General features: G+C 43.3%; 1 protein-coding gene and 1 pseudogene across 2 annotated transcripts in view; both read left to right on the forward strand.

The window, feature by feature from the left end:
* The first annotated feature begins 46 nt into the window (after positions 1-46).
* APOO (apolipoprotein O) overlaps positions 47-21,336 on the forward strand; it is a 58,088-nt gene continuing 36,798 nt past the window's right edge. For both annotated transcript variants that reach the window (XM_060003125.1, XM_060003126.1), the window contains exon 1: positions 47-295. In XM_060003125.1, the coding sequence (XP_059859108.1) occupies positions 287-295 (9 nt within the window). In that variant the 5' untranslated portion in view covers positions 47-286. The remainder of the gene's footprint in view (positions 296-21,336) is intronic.
* On the forward strand, positions 1,957-17,363 carry LOC132418690 (peptidyl-prolyl cis-trans isomerase A-like; annotated as a pseudogene).

A 21,336-nucleotide genomic window follows, 5' to 3' on the forward strand; every position in this document is an offset into this window, starting at 1 on the left:
TTCCCGCCGCCTAGCAACCGCCGGCGCAGGGGTGGAGCCTCTGAGAGGCGGGGCTTGCGTTCGCTCGCCGCTCGAGGCGCGACGTGCTGCAGCTCAACGTCGCGGTTTCCAGCCGAGGCTTCCTAGCTAAGCCTTGGCCGGATCGAATTGGCTGTACGGTCGTCACCCGCACCGCGGCCCGTTTGCGTCGGAGGAATCGGGCCCTAGCCGGCCGCCGTAGCCACCTCTCTGTAGTGGGCGGGGTCAAGGCCGGGTGACCCCCGCCGGAGACGCCGCTGCCAGAGACATGTTCAAGGTGAGAGAGTGGAGCCGGGTCACAGCTGTCACCGCCCCTTCCCGGCCTCCCGGACCCCCCCCCCCCCGCCGCGCTCTAGTGGGCCTCTCCGGGGACCAGGCCCGGCTCGCCCCGAGGTTTTTCCCGCCTCCGGCCGGCTGCGTCCCGGCCCCGCAGTTCATTCAGCGGTCCGCTTGGAGCGAGGCGCTGCCGGACTGAGGCGTGAGACCCGGGGGTGGGTGGGTGGGGCCCTTTGGGTTGTGCTTTCGTGAATAAAACACTTAAAAAATTAAAGTACAAAGTATCCACCCTCCGTTTGGTGCCCTCTTGGGTTCGTGAGTAGGGTTAGGCCACCTCAGGGCACTGCGGGGTTCGCTTCTGGTTGCCTGACAAGGTCAGGTTTCAGAACCTGGTGTATGAATGGGGGAGGGTCACCTTCAGAGAAGCTGCTGCAGGAGGTCGGGGAGGCTGGCATGGGAATGGCTGGGTGAGAGGGAGAAGTTGGAACTTCTCTGCCATTTCCAGTGAACAGTATATAGTATGGATAGGTCAGCTCCCTTCTTTACATTCTATGAACTCGTGTCCTTTGAAAGAAATACACTTTTACAGGGAAGACTGTTTGGAAAATCTGTACACATGAAGGTGTTATTCTCCTAGTTTTAAAAAAAGTAAATGATATTTTCTATCATGAAAAACAAATCACAGGCTACTAGAAAGGAGTCTACAAATCGAGTCTTGAAGAAGCAGTGCACCCATAAAATATTGCTAATGAAATCTCAGAATTGCACTACTCATTTAAAAGTCTTATTGAGCTTCTGCAATGTGCTTTGGGTGCATTAGGACAGACAATAAAATCAGAACATGGATTTGGCCATCCAATCCTGGCATTGCCACTTTCTAGCTGTGTCACCTTGGACAAGTCACTTAACCTCTCTGAGCCTGTTTTCCCATTGGTGAAGTTGGGGAAATAACATCTACCTCTTAGGGTTGTTATAAGGAATAAGTTAGTATGTGTTAAGCACTTGGAAGAGGTCCTGGCACATAGAAGTGACATCCAAGTATTTGCTTTTATTTTGTTTTCAGGCAGCTCACCGTTTAGTTAGGACAACAGATCCCGTAAGAAACTTGGTTCATTTGATAAATTTTTGTTGAACATCTATTATGTGCTAGGAGCTTGGCGCAGCTTTAAGGTTGGAACAGCAAAGGATATGCTGTGATCAGTTTATATGGTTATCAACGTACTGTGGTAGTAAAAAGAGCAGGAATCTGTCTTACCAGGGGTTTGTGGTTATTGGCCCTTCAGAGGGTCCGTGAATAGCATTCAGGAGGTCCCTGAACTCTGAGGGGGAAAATGCTCTTTTTCACTAATCTTTCACTGCAGTTTAGCATTTCCTTCAGTTATGAATGTAGGTAACTGTTTGTTATCTATTTCCAGATAACGACCTTAAAACAACAATGATTTATTATTTCTCACCATCTATAGGTTGGCTGGGCAGTTCTGCTGGCATCTCCCAGTGGCTGAATTCAGCTGGTGCTAGACTATGAGGTGGACTTAATACCATATCGGTGGGTCTAGGGCCCCTCAGTGTGGCCATCTTGGGCTTCCTAACATGGTTACTGGGTTCCAAGAAGGCTAGTCCTGATGCTAAACACCTGCTTGCACCACATTTGTTGGTGTCATAATGAGTCGTATGACCAAGCCTAGAATCAATGTGGTGGGGGACTACACAGAGCATGGATGTGAGGACATGTGGTTGATTGGGAGCAATTCATTTAATAAGCTACTACAGCAACAAACTACAGTAGTATTAGCAGTACCTGTCACCAGTCGAAGTTAACAGGACCAGTGCATGTCACAGACATTTTCATGTCACATTACGGTTGTTGCAGATCTCCAAATATCATTTATGCTCATCACTACATCAAAGTTATAGTAGTTATGACTCACTACTAGGTCTTTTTAGTATTAATGAGCTAATAAAGAAGCACATATTACTGTATCAGATTTTGGGTCTTAAAAACAATTATATTGCACTATAATTGGCATTTATGCAATTAGAAGCATTATTTTGAGAAGGGGTCCATAGGGCTCACCAGACTGCCAAAGAGGTCTATGGCACAAAAAAGGCAAGGAACCCCTGGGGACTTCAGGGGAGACAAGTTTTGAGAGACAGGAGTTCTTCAGGTGGATGAGCTGGGGAACAGCAGCAGTGGTACTCCATTGAGGAAGTGCCAGTAGCTCAGCTGTGCTGTATCAAGGGAAAGCTAAAGGGAGCTGAAATTGTTGAGATATGTGCTTTGAGTAGAAAAACTCACGACAGACCTTGGTGGATACCAAAATGTAAGGATGAGGAAGAGGAAGAGGGGAGGCCAGAGATTTTCGAGAAGCAACTTTTGATAAGTAGAAGTAGGAGCACAAGAGTGATGTTTAGAAAATTAAGGGAGGAAAGTTTCAAGGACAGGCTTTGTTAGGGTGCTTCCAGTTGGGGAAACCCAGTTGCTTAAATAGTAAGGAAAATTATCTCACAAAGTCCAGAGGAAGGGTGGACTCTGGTGGGTCAACGATGTCCTCAAGGTCCCCATCTCTTTTCTTGGCTTTCCGAAGTAAGATTGGTTCCCCTTATGGTTGCAAGATGACGGCTAGTAACACATGCTTTCCCATCCACTAGAGCAAGAGAAAGAGAGAGGACAAAATTCCCAGACTTGGATTACACTCTTCAGTCTGATTGGACCAGCGCCCCTGACCCAATAGCCAGTGCCAGGGGAATGCCATGCCCTGATTGGCTTAGACTAAACAGAATCAGCTCAGAATGGGATCACTACATTAATCACCTGGGAGAGAAATGAATCCATGAACACAGTGGGGGCATGGAGACTAGATGTGCAACGACAATGTCTATTACAGAAAGATGAGTTAGATGGGTTTGGAGAAGTGTTCACTGTTTTGGGCAATTTGGTTGGAAGGCTTTCACAATGTTTATACATGTAGGTTTACTGATGGAAGTGAAAGCTAGATTAATATGGGTTGGTAGCTGAAATATGAGTAAATGGGATTTATAAGCTTGACTGTCAAGGGAAGGAGGGAGAATATAGTAACTAGAGGGACATGTTTGGTCAAGATTCTAGAGTTGTTTTGTGGTTGTTCCAGTATTCAAGATTTGGCAATGTTTATGGCCTCGGGAGGAATGTAGGGAGGGAACTTTTATAAAAGAGAATTCCTTAGCTTTGAAAAGGAGGAGAGATAGTCCCTTCCACCTGTGAGATGGAAGGGAGCGAAGGATGGCAGTAATTGTAGACCAGTGGTTCTCATCTGGATGGTATCACCTGCCTCGAGCGTGTTTTAGAAACTTGGTTCGTTCTTCACATCTTTAATTTAGTTGTGTTGAACATTCATATGCTGAAATATAACGCTTATAAGTCTCTCCTTTTTGTTCTCCATTGTGTTACCGTCAAATTAATATATGGGTCTCTTTTTTTTTTTGGACTTATGTATGTAGGTGGGTGATGAATTTTACTTCAAGATAGCAAGAGTTACTTAGAAAATTATTTGTCATAAAATGGCGGTGTCAGGTCTAGTAGGTGAGGACCAGTGCTTCTCAAGCTTTCATGTGCATGCGACTCTTGTTAAAATGCAGATTCTGATCCAGGAGGTCTGGGTGGGGGCCTCAGAGTCCTCATTTTCTAACAAGCTCCTGGGTGATGTAGATGCTGCTCGTCTCCTGTCATAGTAATATGAATAGTAAGAACTGAGGCAAACTGGTAGATGAATGGTTTCTTGTGTTTTCCAGGTGAGAGATTTTATGAGTGTGGTGGGATTTGGAAGAGGCATTGACCAAAGAACAAAAAAGATAAGTGAGAGGCTTTGAGGGCGCTGCTGAGAACTGCTACTGGCCGTCTTTCATGATCGTAGCCCGGGAGTGGGGCTGAGCACATGGTAGGGCTTGATCAGCTTGGGTCAACTAGGACTGGAGGGCAGAAGAGTTAATAGTATAGGTGTTGGTGGAAAAAGTACAGTTTGTGTGGCTAGTAATATGCATATACAATTAAAATATTTGTTTTAACCATTGTTTTGATTTAGCTGTCCATCTTCAAGTCAGTAGGGGGCACTGGTGGATCACAAAACACATTTGAAAAGCTGCCCAGTGTTTGCATTCTATTGCAGGAAGCAGCTTTTCCAGGTGCTGCTGCAAGAAGCTTGAATACTGACTACATACACCCAGTCTTCAGATTCATGTTACTAGATTTCATTTGTTGCACAAATGTTTATCACAGTTCATCTATGGGCTGGGCACTTTGCGGTACCTTGGCAGGTATAAATGAAAAGACCCATTTTTTACCTAGGAGAGAGTCCCCCAATTTGGCCACATATCAGAATTATTTGTGAGACACTTTCCAAGGCTCTGACCATGGGTCGGATTTAGTTTTTAAGTGAGGTCCAGGAATCTCTAGTTTTGAGAAAGCCCCCCAGATGACTGTGAAACTTGGGTTTCAGGAGCTCACAATGTAATTAGTGGCACAGACAGGAACAGTTCATTCAGATGCAGTGGGATAAGTGCTCTGATGTAAAAGGGTTGGGGAAATGTAGAGCAGTAGGTCTGAACCTTGCCTGCATATTAGACCCACCTGGGTTGCTTTTATATGTCCCTGTGCCCAGACTGCACCCAGACCAGTGCTATCAGAATCTCTGGGGTTGAGATTTAGGCATCTAGTTTATAGGGCATATAGGGCATGTAGCCAACCTTGAGAACTACTGACTTAGAGGAACAAGCACCAGCAGGGGGCATCAGGAGACTTGATAGAGGAGAACATGCCTTTGAAGCTGAGCAGACATGGTTGAAAGGGCCTTCCAAGCAGAGCAGAAAAGCTCATGCAAGGACACAGAAGTGAGAGTTCAGTGCCAAGTTAAAACTGTGTTACCTAGGGTGAGACACTAAAGTGTCTCTGTAGCCACTCTGTAGCTGTGTCCTCATCTATAAAACAAGGATAAGACTAGTACCGGAAGCAGCCACATAGCACAGGGAGATCACCGCCTGGAGGGGTGGGATAGGGAGGGTGGGAGGGAGGGAGATGCAAGAGGGAAGAGATATGGGAACATATGTATATGTATAACTGATTCACTTTGTTATAAAGCAGAAACTAACACACCATTGTAAAGCAATTATACTCCAATAAAGATGTAAAAAAAAAAAAAAGACTAGTACCAACCTTAAATTGTTGCGTGGATTAAATTAACTCAGACCCAAAGTTTAGCACAGTGTTTGGTACAAAGTAAGTTCTCTGTAAATGTGAGCTATTAATAACTTTTAGTTGGCGTCTTGTAGGAGGCTGCTATGGTAGTGTTATGGTGGTGCACAGTCTTGGGACTTTCCAAAAGTATTTTTTAGTGTCAAATCTTGGTAGTTCATTGGATGTGGCAGAGTTGGGAGAAGGAGAATTTAAGGATGCTGCCCAGGCTTTTGGCTTGGAAAGTTGAGTGGCTCTTAGAACTGTTGATTGAGATGGGAAAGTGGAAGAAGGCTGAGTTCGGTTTGGGGGAGGTGATACTTGCTTTTGAATAGGTTGGACTTGGAGAAGTATCTGTGGACATTAAGAGGTGGTAATCAGTTGACATGGAATCCAGGAGTGAGTAGTTTTCCTGAGAGAGATGTGGGCTGGAGATGGAGGAATCATCAGATGCTTCAAGGGCCAAAAGATGGCCTAGTGAAAGCTGGTCGGCATCACTTCCTTCCTGAAGGACGGAAATGTGAGCTTCGTTCAGAGCTCACTGCTCATAGGAGCCTGAGGTGACCGTATCCTTGGCTATAAGGCATTATTACCTATTGTGGCTCTTTGGTCTTGATGTAATGCCTTTATTGCCTATCTTTCTGAATTAAATTTTCTTTTTTTTTTTTTTGGCTGCGTTGGGTCTTCCTTGGTGAGCACAGGCTTTCTCTAGTTGCGTCGAGCGGGGGCTGCTCTTCGTTGCGGTGCGCGGGCTTCTCATTGCAGTGGCTTGATGGCTTCTTGTGGCGGAGCACGGACTCTAGGCGTGCAGGCTTCAGTAGTTGCAGCACACGGGCTCGGTAGTTGTGGCATGCAGGCCCTAGAGCGCACGGGCTTCAGTAGTTGCGGCCCACGGGCTCTAGAGCACGCGGGCTTCAGTAGTTGTGGCACGTGGGCTCAGTAGTTGTGACTTGTGGGCTTTAGAGTGTGGGCTTCAGTAGTTGTGGTGCACGGGCTTAGTTGCTCCACGACACGTGGGATCTTCCCAGACCAGGGCTCGAACCCATGTCCCCTGCATTGGCAGGCAGATTCTTAACCACCATGCCATCAGGGAAGTCCTGAAATTAATTTTCTTATCGTGAATAGTATGTTACTAGTACAAACTAAGGGGAGAATTACACTGATAACTGGAAAAGGAAAATCATCTGCAAATTGGAAAAGTACTGTAAGTTTATTTTACTTGAATATTATTTTAAATGTCATATATTTTGAAAGATAATAAAGATTTTTTGCCCTTACAGTTAAAACATCTCCGAGGGAATTCTCCTTGAGGAATTATAGTTTGTATCAGTTAATTTTCCCCAGTAATGCTGAAGCGGAAATTTATGGTTAGTGCATACAGCATGAAACTTTATGTGGATATTTTCAGGGGAAAAAAAAACTCAGTCTAGAGGTATATTTTAGAATTTGGAAGCTATTTGTTTTTCACTTTTGCTGAGTTTTTCCTGATTTTTGCATGGCCTTATGCCAGTTTTATTAGAAAACTGGAACAGTGCCAGTTTCTTAATTTAGTGGGTTTTAAAACTTGTGTTCATTGTACACTAAAACTTGTAGAAGGAAGAATTTAGAGCAAGGGTTGTAGAGTTTTCATTATGCCGAGAGCCTATAACTTTGAATATTAAGCTATATTTTCATGATAATGCCATTATAGACAGTAAGTTGTATTTTGAATGAATATTGTTTTAAAGGCACTTTAAATACAGTCACGCTTTGTCTTCCTACTTCTTTCTAAGTCTTTGAAGCAATGCAGCGTGTTTTGTTCAAAGCCCACACTGGCTCCAACTTAAGGACGTCTTTGTTTGCTTGGGTGAGGATGAGGAGCCCTCTGTGGGAGCTAGAGATAGGTTCACAAGTGCATGTTCATTGCTTTAGTTGGGAGCAATACCCAGTGGTTTCTTTTTTTCAGATGTTCCTATTCATTCCTTTGAACAGTCTTTTTAAATAGGATATATGAAAATAATAAAGGTTCATTTTTGTTTTTTCCCCCATTCCATAGACGTCAGTCCTTGTGAAATAACAGCCTGCTTTTCTTTGTGCTTGCTGAAATGAATCTCCTCTCCCATTAGAGGTGCTGCTTCGTGTGTCGTATTATGACATGGGTTAAACTGGTGAGTGAGTAAGAACCAAGTGATACAGGGACTCCAACAAGTTTCCTAAATCGTTTGTTGATGACTTACCTCACTTGGCAAATATTGACTGAGCCTGTGTGTGGAGTCACATCTTTCGGGAGCACTGTTAAAAATTGCTGTGTTTAGTCCAAATATTGACTTCTTTTGTTTTTGCTCCTTATTTTCACAGAGATTTTCATTATGAATCCAGATTGTCATCAGCTGAATCGAGCCTTGCCCATGATTTTTTTTCCAAAAGAATGTTGTAGTTTCCTTTTCCTTAAAGAAGGAAAAGCCTGTGAATAACTGAGATGAGGTTGAAGGCAGTTTGTTGTCAGTGAGTTCGGCATTCTCTGTGCACACAGCGGTCTATTAGGAAACGAAACTTGGGTCTAGATAGACTTTACTTTGACAGAATACCTCTTCCTCTTAGGAAATGGAATTTTTTTTAGTTGTTTGAAAATGTAGAAGCATTTGAAAGGCAAATCTTGAAGTAAATGTTCCTCTGTGACTTTTTTTCCTGCCTATATTTCCTTAACTCATTAAAGATTGAATGGATCTTGGGATGCCATTCCAAAAGAGAAAAGAAATATATATATTTTTTGGAGTTTTAGGTAAGCACTGTTAAGTTTCTGTCTGAATGAGGAAGTTCAAAATAAATTTGCAACATGGTAAATTATGTGTCATCTGTGTTCCAAGACTGTGAAACCAGTACAGCCCAACCAGATGACTCAAAACCTGCCTGAACGAACAATTATCTCACTCTTTGGCTCTGACATTTCCTTCCTGTTTATCAGACAAGTTTATTATTTTTTTGCATGAATTTAACAAAATCCAATGATTATTTTTAAAGGTAAAACAATTGCAAATGAAACATACTTGCTTTGCTTTGTTGACCTAATTTTGGGTGAATTCTGCCCTCCAAAGATAAAATAGAAGCTGGTTTTCTCTTAAAAAAAAAAAAAAGATAATGTTAATCTTGAAAACAGCCTTGGTTTTTTTTCTTCACTTATCTCTTTAGACCACAGTGTGTTTATAGTGGATGAGGAAGAACTAGGAAATATCAGTTACCACAGTACAGAATTACAGAATTGAAAGTTTATCATAAGATAGTTCTATGTTTGTCATAGTTGGAAGACAGTTTTTCTTTTTGTTGGTTGAAGTCTGAACTCTTAAAATATTGGCTTCATAATCCATTCACTATGAAACAGATTAAAATGATTGTGGTTTGTCTTGTTGTTGTTGAAGTGTAAGTGCTCCCAGATTTATACATCCAAATGAGTGCCTGTCAAAACAGTCGTTATTGAGAGGACAGATTTAATTATCTTGTCAATACATCTCTTCCAAACACGCCATCACTGATCAATATATTTGTTCCAGAAATATCATCCCTGATCAGAACATTTTGTCCTTTTTCATTTGGAGTTATCATCATACTCTCTGACAGATTCTTTAGAATATCCTCAGGAGCCAGCTATTTTTGTTTCTTGCATGTTACAAAGCAAATTAATATTCATTGCAAAAACTTCAGGAAATTCAGTTAATACTGAAGAATCACCCTTAATCCTACCACCTGTAGATAACCATTGTTAACATCGTTTTCAGACTCATTTCTGGGCATACTTAAATAGACCTCCTCAGTTTAACATTTTCAAAAACCTCTCAAATCCTCCCCCCTCTTTTTAAAACAATTTAATTTATTTCATTTTCTAATCTGCTTTTATTTTGAATATATTGAGACTGATTTTCTTACAGGCTTAAAATTTGATGTGAAGGCATTTAGAAATGGAAGCTGTATGATCACATATTAAAAGTAAATTTCCTTTATTAATTTGTTGTATAAATAGTTACAGTGGGTTCTGGTATGATCCATCAAGGTTACTGCTTTGGAGAGAAAATACTTATTTTTGAGGAGGAGGAGGCATACTGTTTATTTTTTTTTTCTGGTTGCATTTTTTTTTTAAGTTCCCTAGTTTTAAATTATGCTGATAAAACCCACATAACATAAAATTTACCGTCTTAACCATTTTTAAGTGTACAGTTCAGTTGTGTTACATATATTCACATTGTTGTGGAAAAGATATCCAGAACTTTTTCATGTTGCCAAACTGAAACTCTGTACCTATTAAACAAAAACTCCCATTTTCTCCTCCCCATTTTCTCCTCCCCCACAGCTTCTGGTAACCACCAGTCTGCTTTCTGTTTCTATGAATTTGACTACTTTAGACACTTCATATAGATGAAATCATACAGTATTTGTCTTTTGTGAGCTGACTTATTTCTCTTAACATAATATCCTCGAGGTTCTATATAATATTTCATTGTATGTATATACATTTTATTTATCCATGCATCTGTCCATGGACACTTGGGTGACTTTTCACCTTTTGGCTGTTGTGAATAATGCTGCTATGAACATGGGTGTGCAGATACATCCCTGAGACCCTGCTTTCAATTCTTTTGGATGTATACCCAAAAGGGGAGTTGCTGAATCATATGGTAATTCTATTTTTAATTTTTTACAGAACCTCCATATTGTTTTCCTTAGTGATTGCACCATTTTATAATCCCACCAACAGTGCACAAGGGTTCCAGTTTCTCTGTATCTTCTCCAACACTTGTTATTTTCTGTATTTTTGATAGTGGCCATCCTGAGGGGTATGAGGTAAGAAAATACCTATTTTAAAAATTGTATAAGTAATGCTGAAATAACTTGTAAAAAGTCAAACAGTACAGTTATGATAATTATATGGTTCCCATCATCTGCTTCCCTCTAATTCTCTTCTCAGAGAAAGCCTCTGTTACCAGTTTGGTGTATGGCCCTACAGATTAGAAAGGATTGCTGTATAAAATGTAGGAACTGTACTGAATGCTCACTCTGGGGGGAGGCATATTCTTTTGATCTTTGGAGATTATGGACTCATTTAGTTTCTCTTTATTAATTCAGTTTGTGACACATTACTAAGGACAGCAATGCAGGCTGATGTGGGCAAAATTGTTGATTGTTTTCATCATTTTGTTTTACCCTAAATTCTTTTACATAATTATTTTTTGTTTTATGTTCTTTTTTTAGAAGAAGAATAATCTCAAAAGTATTGTCACTTTTCATAGACGTTTAACAATCCCTATCAGATTTTTACCTCTTAAACAACTGAAAAGAATCAGATTAAAAGCATTTTGTTTTTAAATGAAAAATGCTTTCAGATGGAAATTTTTGCAGAAAAGATTGATTGAAGATCAAAGAAGCAGTGTAACATTTAGGGAAAAAATACATAATTGTGTCTTATTTCCTGTAAATAGAGGAATATCTTATTTTATTTTTTCATAATTAAAAAATTTATTTTATTCATTTATTTTTGGCTGCATCGGGTCTTTGTTGCTGCGCACGGGCTTTCTCTAGTTGTGGTGAGTGGGGGCCACTCTTCGTTGTGGTGCGCGGGCTTCTCATTGCGGTGGCTTCTCTTGTTGCAGAGCACGGGCTCTAGGTGCTTGGGCTTCAGTAGTTGTAGCACGTGGGCCCAGTAGTTGTGGCTCGCGGACTGAGTTGCTCCACAGCATGTGTGATCTTCCCAGACCAGGGCTCGAACCCGTGTCCCCTGCATTGGCAGGTGGATTCTTAACCATTGTGCCACCAGGGAAGTCCCACCTCATCTGATCTTGATATTAAAAGGGAACTTGTGGATTGAGAATGTTGATATGTAGCAGTCATGGTTTATGGTTGTCTATATTTGCTCCATCTAGAGATTGTAGCTACTGATGAGTATAGCTGAAAAGATTGTAGTGTGTCAGAAATCATCCTCATGTTCCAGACCTTTGTTTCTTTTGTTACTGCTCTTTACAGAGGCTGTTCCTAGTGACGCTGAGTCTTTACATCAATCTGTTGGGTGACTTTGCTTAAAACAGAAAGGAAGGGGCTTCCCTGGTGGCGCAGTGGTTGAGAGTCTGCCTGCCAATGCAGGGGACGCAGGATCGTGACCCGGTCTGGGAAGATCCCACATGCCGCGGAGTGGCTGGGCCTGTGAGCCATGGCCGCTGAGCCTGTGTGTCCAGAGCCTGTGCTCCGCCACATGGGGAAAAAAAAAAAAAAAAAGAAAGGGAGGAAGGCAGGCAGAAACGCATAAACTTTGTTGATTCTGCTTCTGTCTACAGTTGTTTCCCAGAATTTCCAGTCGTGGTACATTATTCCTTTTTCTGTGTTACTCCTGTCCTTTTTCTGGTAATGCACTTATTACAAGTGGTGTAATTATTCGTTTATCCGCTTTATTAGATTGTGGAGGCAGCAACCACATCTTATTGTCTTTGAAGTCTATTTTCATTGTTTCGTTAAAGAGTTGCTTTGATGTCCTTTGTGTGGCTTGTAAGGCTATTAAATGAGGTAGGGAAACCCAGAGAAAAAGAGGTTTTTGGAGAAAGAGAATTCATTATGAGGTAGCAATTGAAAAACCTGGTGAAGATGTCCATGGGGAGTTAGACACACAAGCCTGAGCCTTAGGGAGTGGCCAGGCCTGGGAATACTGATTTGGGTATCAATAGCATAGGGCGGGAGTTGAAGAGTTAGATTTTTTTTTTCTTTTTTTTTTCTTTTTTTTTGCGATACGCGGCCCTCTTACTGTTGTGGCCTCTCCCGTTGCGGAGCACAGACTCCAGACACGCAGGCTCAGCGGCCATGGCTTACGGGCCCAGCCGCTCCGCGGCATGTGGGATCTTCCCGGACCAGGGCACGATCCCGTGTCCCCTGCATCGGCAGGCGGACTCTCAACCATTGCGCCACCAGGGAAGCCCGAAGGGTTAGATTTAAGTGAAATTGCTCTGGAGTGAGAAGAGGGTTGGTTAAGTACTACTCTGACTCGTCAGCCTTGAAGAGATGGGCAGACAGAGGAAGAGAAGGCCCAAAGAGAGATGGAAGGAGTGCCCTACAAAGCTTATAGAATGGAGCTAGAGTAGAAACTTGGAAACCAAAGGAAGAGAGACTTTGAAGATGGTGGAGTGGTCACCAGTTTCAGGGTACAACTGAGGTGCCAGATGTCCATTGGAGTTTAGTTACTGGGAGGCCATTGGTGGCTTTGGGAAGGCCACTTTTAGATATCTTGAGTAGTGAGGGGAGGAGGGAATAAAGCAGAGAAAGCAGGCAGAATCTATCTTTCTAACTTTGTGTTGACATATAACATACATACAGGAAGGTGCACAGATCACAAGGAATTTTTGCAAACTGACCATACTGGTATATCTTGCACTCGAGAAGCCTTCAGGGCCCTTCCAGTCACTCCCCAGCTTGCTAAGGATATCCATTATTCTGCCTGCTAACCAGTCTTTTTTTAAAAATAATTTTGTCAGTGGAGGGAGATAGAAGAATAGGGTGGTAGTTAGAAAGGGGATTAGGGGTGGAGGGTATTGTTTGTGTTGTGTTTAAGATGGGAAAGATTTTCTTGAATGTAAATAAATCCCATAACTTCTCTAGACTGGTTGACCAGTCACTGTGTCTTTTTATGTTTAGGACAGTTTTCATTTCATTCTTTCAAATGTTTTTAAAAGTAAGTACGATTGAGTGTTTATACAAACTTAAGTTGAATAACTGTTCCCCAAGCATCTGCTTTTAGAATAGTGGTTTTCTAAACTTGGCTGATTATGGGAATAGATTCTTGGGACTCTCTTAGGTTTACTGAGTCAGATACTCTGGGGGAAGGCAATGGAATCTGTGATTCTAAAAAACTCCCCAGGTGATTCTGAAACTTTTTAATGTTACACAGTCCTGGAAAGTGAAGCTTACGTTTTATCAGAAAGGAAACTGGTGTATGTATGTATCTATTTTAAATTTATTTTACTGAATTATAGTTGATTTAAAATGTGTTAGGAAACTGGTATATATTTTTAGTGGAAGGTCTAATAAAATAATAGATCTGTAATTGTGGGGGAATAAAAGTGTACCCTTTTTTTGTTTATTTATTTTTGGCTGTGTTGGGTTGTTGCTGCACACAGGCTTTCTCTAGTTGTGGCGAGCGGGGGCTACTCTTCCTTGCAGTGCGCGGGCTTCTCATTGCAGTGGCTTCTCTTGTTGTGGAGCACAGGCTCTAGGCACGCGGGCTTCAGTATTTGTGACTCACGGGCTCTAGAGCGCAGGCTCAGTAGTTGTGGCGCACGGGCTTAGTTGCTCCGTGGCATGTGGGATCTTCCCGGGCCAGGGCTTAAACCCATGTCCCCTGCATTGGCAGGCGGATTCTTAACCACTGTGCCACCAGGGAAGCCCAAAAGCATACCCTTCTTAATAATGAGAGAGACTATATACTGGGTTTTCCATAAAGTTGATAGAGAAAGCAAATTGTCAGGGCTTTGAGCCCCACCATTCCTGAGCATCCTTGAATAATTCTGAGGGTGGCTTATTCAGTTTGAGAGTTTTATTTGTCCTTGAAGCAGTTTTACTGGGACACAATCAGGAAGTGGTCCTGGAACTAGAGTTCTGAGCAGTACACTTCTTTTGCAAAACAAGGATAGTTTAGTCTTCTGGGTACCCATGATGATCTGAGTGTAACCTCACCCGATTCATATCTTAGTTAACTGTGTACAAGAATCTGCCCTTGCTGCTAGAGCTGAAGGCTAAACTCAATCTTATGCCTCAGTCTTAAAAAACATTTTTTTTTTAAAGTTGTAACCTGGGGCTTCCCTGATGGCGCAGTGGTTGAGAGTCCGCCTGCCAATGCAGGGGACACGGGTTTGTGCCCCGGTCCGGGAAGATCCCACATGCCGCAGAGCGGCTGGGCCCGTGAGCCATGGCCACTGAGCCTGCACGTCCAGAGCCTGTGCTCCACAACGGGAGAGGCCACAGCAGTGAGAGGCCCGCGTACCGCAAATAAATAAATAAATAAATAAATAAATAAATAAATAATTGTAACCTGAGTTTTTTTTGAGTAAACTCATAAGCTTCCTAGAAACTCTGTAAGGGTAGGGACTATGTCTGCTTAAGTGTTGTGTCCTGTTTAGCATGGTACCTGATGTGGAATAGGTATGTAATAAATATTTGTTTTTGAAATAAAATTCTAGTTGACTGCTTCCAATTGTTATATCATACATAACCCTGCTTTCCTAGCCAGATTTGTTTTGTTCTCATCAGTCCTTGATGAGCTGCAGTGGAGAGAGTAAGAAGCAAAAGCCTTTTAGACAGTGGTGACGTACTCCTTTACAACACTTCTTGTTAGGGCCCCATCCAACCAACTGCCAGTCCTGGTGCTCAGTTTCCGTTGACAGTTAAGCGCTCTGAGGACTCAACAAAAGTTGAGAGCAAAGAGAGTCCAAAGGTCTAAGATGGAGAATGTACCTTGATAGGCAGAGTATATAAGATATCTTGCTGGGGAATATAATCAGACAGAAAGAAAGAGTGTTTTAACCACATGAGCCAGGGAACTCGGTGACACTCCCTCTGAGGTTTGCAAAGCTCAGGGTCACCAACTCACCTGTTTCCCCTATGACTGTGGGTTTCTTACAGCTATATTTAAAACCTCAAACAAGCCAATACGTTGGGTCCTTAATTTAAGACCCTCACCTAGCTGAATTCCAGGAGGGGCATCTAGTGACTGAAGGGCACACTCCAGAGGATAGGCTGGATGTAAAGCAATGCAGCCTTTGGATCTAGTTAGTCTGTAGCTGTAGCTTAGCACTCATTGAACATACAGCTCTTAACAGAGTGGGCTTGACTTTGATCTAGCAAGCCAAACTCATCTAATCCATAGTAGAGAATGTTTAATCAGCTCTTGGAAGGTGCATGTGTACCCAGCTTCTGAGCCAAGCCATCTGCCCTGGGTGGAGAGTGAGCCTGGCAAACAAGGATTCTCAAGGACTGTCACTTGGGACAGTGAGTGCTCAGGCCATGGGTACACACAGTCTAGAGGTTCCAGCCCCTCATCAGAAGAGGTCCAGGGAGATCTCACTTCCCAGGAGGTATTTTCATTCTGGTTGTACCATAATGGGTCAGGACCCCTCATGGAGAGAGAAAGCCTTTGTGTTCGTGTCTCACAAGGCAACCCAACAGGAGTACCCGTGGGAGAAAAGGTGATAAAGCTAGAGCTTTAGTGATTATGACCCAGTTGGTTAAATCTTTCTTCAGGAGATCTAACTTCCAGATTCATGTTCTTTTTCTTCCTTGGGTAGACAAAAGGTTGAAGAAGAAGATTCTTTGCCCCCTTTATTGCCCTCACACTTTCCTGGGGTGATCTCTGCCCATTTTAACAGACTTTCCTTCTTAAATTCTGATATTGAATGGGTTACCCTGTATAATCAATATGAGCTGTAACAAATTATGATAGCCACCCAGTAGGGACTCGGCATTGAGAAATCCCCGTTTGTGATAACGTCTGGTCAAGGCAGGATGGGGTAGTCTCTCACTATGAGGAGCCCTCTTTGATGCCAGAAAAGAAAGTGAACCACCCAAGATGCTGGGTAGTGCATCAGCGTCAGGCTTGTCTGCCTGTGGATCTTTTACCCAGGCTCTTCCTGTGAGTTTCCATTGCACAGGTCAGTACCACCTAGATCCTTACCATGGTCAGGTGTATGGCTGACTCCTTCCTAAGAATGACCCTTGACCTGCAGTTCCCACCCATATTTTGGCATAAACTTAACATGGTTTAGGTGTGTGTGGATTTTTTTTGACATGTAATTTACATACAGTGAGATGCACAGATTGTACGTTGTACAGATCGTGCAACAATTTGAGTTTTGACAAGTGTATACACCTTCTGTAACTCACACCCAATGAAGATATAGATCATTTCTGTCACTGCAGAAAGTTCCCTTGTGCCCCCTTCTTAGTAAGTCTACCCCATGCAAACTTCACCTCCCAGGCATCGACTATTCTGATTTCTATCACTGTGTATTAGGTTTAAGGCCACAGATCTTAAAATCTAGATGGTGGCTGATTTGCAGACGCCGTAACCCCAGAACCTCCCACGCAGCCCAACCATGGTCGGCCCTACCGTGTTCTTTGTTTTTTTGTTTTTTTTTTTGCGATACATGGGCCTCTCACTGCTGTGGCCTCTCCCGTTGCGGAGCGCAGGCTCAGCGGCCATGGCTCACGGGCCCAGCCGTTCCACGGCATGTGGGATCTTCCCGGACCGGGGCACGAACCCGTGTCCCCTGCATCGGCAGGCGGACTGTCAACCACTGCGCCACCAGGGAAGCCCCCTACCGTGTTCTTTGACATTGCCATCGATGGTGAGCCCTTGGGCCGTGTCTCCTTCGAGGTAAGGGGCCTGGAAACCAAGAAGTGACTGCTCATCCAATCCATAAAGCTATGTTAACAGATTGGAGCTGTTTGCAGACAAAGTTCAAAGACAGCAGAAAACTTTCATGCTCTGAGCACTGGGGAGAAAGGCTTTGGTTATAAAGGTTCCTGCTTTCACAGAATAATTCCGGGATTTCTGTGCCAGGGTGGTGACTTCACATGCCATAATGGCACTGGTGGCAAGTCCATCTATGGGGAGAAATTTGCTGATGAGAATTTCCTCCTGAAGCATACGGGTCCTGGCATCTTGTCCATGGCAAATGCTGGCCCCAACACAAACGGTTCCCAGTTTTTCATCTGCACTGCCAAGACTGAGTGGTTGGATGGCAAGCATGTGGTCTTTGGCAAGGTGGAAGAGAGCATGAATATTGTGGAAGCCATGCAGCGCTTTGGGTTCAGGAATGGCAAGACCAGCAAGAAGATCACCACTGCTGACTGTGGACAAATCTAACAATAAATTTGACTTGTGTTTTGTCTTAAAAAAAAATCTAGATGGTGAGAGATATCAGAAAATAATAATTATTCATGTAAATTGGTACTTCTCAAGGCGGGAGGATGCCCCACAGGAGACTTTTGACAATGTCTAGACACATTTTTGACTTATGGCTGGGAGTGGTTGGCAGTGGCATCTAGTGGGTAGAGGCCAGGGATGCTGCTAAGCCTCCTACAGTGCACAGGACAGCCTCCCAACAAAGGATGATCCAGCTCAAAATGTCAACAGTGCTGAGATTGATAAACCCTGAAGCATACCTCTGCATAGAGAATTGTGGCCCTGGGGAGTGTTAATCTCTGGATCTCCCAAGTCTCTGGGGATGAGGTTTGTTTTATGTTTGGTTTTTGTTTGCTTTGTTTGTTGAGGGCTTGCAGGAAACGGAAAGGGCAACTGCAAGAGGGACCTTTCTTGAGTGCTACCACCCTTGTGGCCACAGTTCTTGCTGTGGAATGGGAGTGACTAACAGGAGAAGAGGGAGATGAAGAAAACAACTTGGGCAATAAAAGGGCAGTCTTAGCATAATATTAAAACTAGAAAAATGGACAAGAGGGAAAAATAAAGTAGAAATTAATGACACCTAAAGTACAAGCAGCAAAATAAAAAATAAACAGGTGAGACTACATCAAACTGAAAAACCTCTGCACAGCAAAAGAAACCATCAACAAAGCGAAAAGACAACCTACAGAACAGGAAAAAAATATTTGCACACCATATATCTGATAAGGGGTTAATATCTAAAGTATATAAAGAACACATACAACTCAATAGCAAAAAACAAACAAAAAATAACCCAATTAAAAAATGGGCAAAGGACCTGAGTAGACATTTCTCCAAATAAGATATACAAAAGGCCAGAAGGTACATGAAAAGATGCTCAACATCACAAGTCTTTTGGAAAATGCAAATTAAAACCACCATGGGGCTTCCCTGGTGGCGCAGTGGCTGAGAATCTGCCTGCTAATGCAGGGGACACGGGTTCGAGCCCTGGTCTGGGAGGATCCCACATGGCGCGGAGCAACTGGGCCCGTGAGCAACAACAGCTGAGCCTGTGCGTCTGGAGCCTGTGCTCTGCAACAAGAGAGGCCGCCATAGTGAGAGAGACCTGCGCACTGCGATGAAGAGTGGCCCCCGCTTGCCACAACTAGAGAAAGCCCTCTCACAGAAACAAAGACGCAACACAGCAAAAATAAATAAATTAATAAACTCCTACCCGCAACACCTTCTTTAAAAAGAAAAACCACCATGACATACCACCTCACCTCTGTTATAATGGCCATCATCAAAAAGACAAGAGATGAGGGACTTCCCTGGTGGTCCAGTGGTTAAGAATCTGCCTTCCAATGTGGGGACGTGGGTTCGATCCCTGGTCAGGGAACTAAGATCCCTCATGCTGTGGGGCAACTGAGCCCACGCGCCGCAACTACTGTGCATGCATGCTGCAAACTACGGAGCCCACACACTCTGGAGCCTGAGAGCCACAACTAGAGAGAGAAAACCTGCATGCCACAACTAGAGAGAAGCCCACGCCCCGCAACAAAGAGCCTGTGCACCGCAACGAAGATCCTGCATGCTGCAGCTGAGACCCGACACAGCCAAAAATAAATAATAAAATAAGTAGATAAATATATATGTTAAAAAAGAAAAGACGAGATGAATGCTGGCATGGATATGGAGAAAAGGGAACCCTTGTGCGCTGCTGATAGAATTGTAAATTGGTGCGGCTACCATGGAAAACAGTATGGAGGTTCTTCAAAAAAAATTAAAAATAGACCTACCATATGATCCAGCAATTCCACTTCCAGGAATATATCAAAAGGAAACAAAAACACTAACTCAAAAAGGTATCTGGGGACTACCCTGGTGGCGCAGTGGTTAGGAATGCGCCTGCCAGTGCAGGGGACACGAGTTCAATCCCTGGTCCGGGAAGATCCCACATGCAGTGAGCAGCTAAGCCTGTGCATCACACCTACTGAGCCTGCACTCTGGAGCCCACGAGCCACAACTGCTGAAGCTCATACACATAGAGCCCATGCTCCGCAACAAGAGAAGCTACTGCAATGAGAAAGCTGCGCATCGCAACGAAGAGTAGCCCCTGCTCGCCACAACCAAAGAGCTCTTGCATGCAGCAACAAAGACCCAACGCAGCCAAAAATAAGTAAATTTATTAAAAAAAGAAAAGAATTTAAAAGGTCAACACAAGGCATTATATCAAATGAGGATGAAAAAGGGGACAACATGAACCCAAAATGCTTGGATGAGGAAATGGGAAAAGGGGTGGGGCACCAGCTATTGACAGTAAGAAAGGGAATCTGAAACAAAGTTGGGGCGGTGCCTGCCAGCTGGCTCAGTGGAAAGTCCCCAGTTTAAGCAGTGTTGTCAGTAGGTTGTGGACAAACCCAGAAGGCAGAGAGCAGTGAGTTGGCACCTGTAGATACCAGCAGCCTCATAGGCCCTCTCCTGGGAAGTAGGGAGGGACCACACTGACTGTCAGCAGTGGCTCACTAACCTTTATCCTGGAGGCAAAAAAAGTTCGTGGCAATATTGCCTGGAAATAAATATCTTTTAAGTATTCCACTTAATGCTTTAGGGTGTGTTATTTTTAAACCAGTTTAAGTAATAACCACTCCTTTTAAAAATAGCTTCTAGCTCTTTATTTGCTTCTGAAATATGGGTATTTCTGTTTTTGTGTGCGACTTCAGGCATACATTTAAAAAAATTTTTTTATTTTATTCATTTTTTTTGGCTGCGTTGGGTCTTCGTTGTTGCGTGCGGGCTTTCTTTAGTTGAGGCGAGTGGGGGTTACTCCTCATTGCAGTGCACGGGCTTCTCACTGCAGTGGCTTCTCTTGTCGCGGAGCACGGGCTCTAGGTGTGCGGGCTTCAGTAGTTGTGGTGCCTGGGCTTAGTAGTTGTGGATCGTGGGCTTTAGAGCTCAGGCTCAGTAGTTGTGGCGCACGGGCTTAGTTGCTCCGTGGCACGTGGGATCTTCCCGGACCAGGGCTTGAACCCATGTGCCCTGCATTAGCAGGTGGATTCTTAACCACTGTGCCACCAGGGAAGCCCAAGGCATACATTTCAACAGACCTTTTTAGGTTTTATCTAGCATTATATGTTTTGTGAGTATTACAGAGTAGCGAAGTCTTTCACATTACGGGCACTGCAGATCTCAGGAATATGATTTCTGTGATGCCAGATCATGCCTAAGTAGTTAGAACAAGTCAACCAATCATTTATTTTTTGCCTCTCTCTGTCCATTCATGCAGGCATTAAACAGTTCTTGAGCATTTCTTATGTGTTAGGCACAGTTATAGACATGAGGAATACAGGGTAAGACACAGCCCCATCCTGAAAGGGCTTCCAGTTTGGGAGGGAGAACTTGATAGACATAAATAAATGGATAAATAAGAAAAGAAAAGCAATAAGTCTCCATGCTCTTAGGCAATTGTGCAGAAAGGCAAAGCAAATATGGAACATTCTAGGCAGAGGAGCCAGCATGTGTGAACCCATGAGGCTGGGAAGCAGCATGGGAGAAATATAGGGAGTTCAAGTTTTGTGGGAAAAGGCAGAGTGACAGATGAAGTTAAGAAGGTGGTTGGGGTCAGATCATAAATGGGCCTTGTTTGGCTCACATAAAAGTCCTAGGTAATGAATACCAAAGGATCTCAAATAAGGATAGAAGATACTCGGGTTTGCAGTTCAGAAAGATCATTCTTTTGCATTGTGGTGGTTTGAGTCATCAGAGAGCCAGGTGAACGTTTAGAATTAAGCTGTTGAAACAATCCAGGAAAGAAACAAGGGCCCAAGGGAAGATTGTACAGGAGAAGATAAAGAGGAGGGAGTGAATTAAGTATTTAATAGGCAGAATTAACAGGACTTAATGACCAATAGGATGGTGGGGGGAGGCAGTGGAGATGACCTCAGAGTTTCCGATT

The sequence above is a fragment of the Delphinus delphis genome, chromosome X, assembly GCF_949987515.2.
Source record: "Delphinus delphis chromosome X, mDelDel1.2, whole genome shotgun sequence".
In the NCBI taxonomy this organism is placed as follows: Eukaryota; Metazoa; Chordata; class Mammalia; order Artiodactyla; family Delphinidae; genus Delphinus; species Delphinus delphis.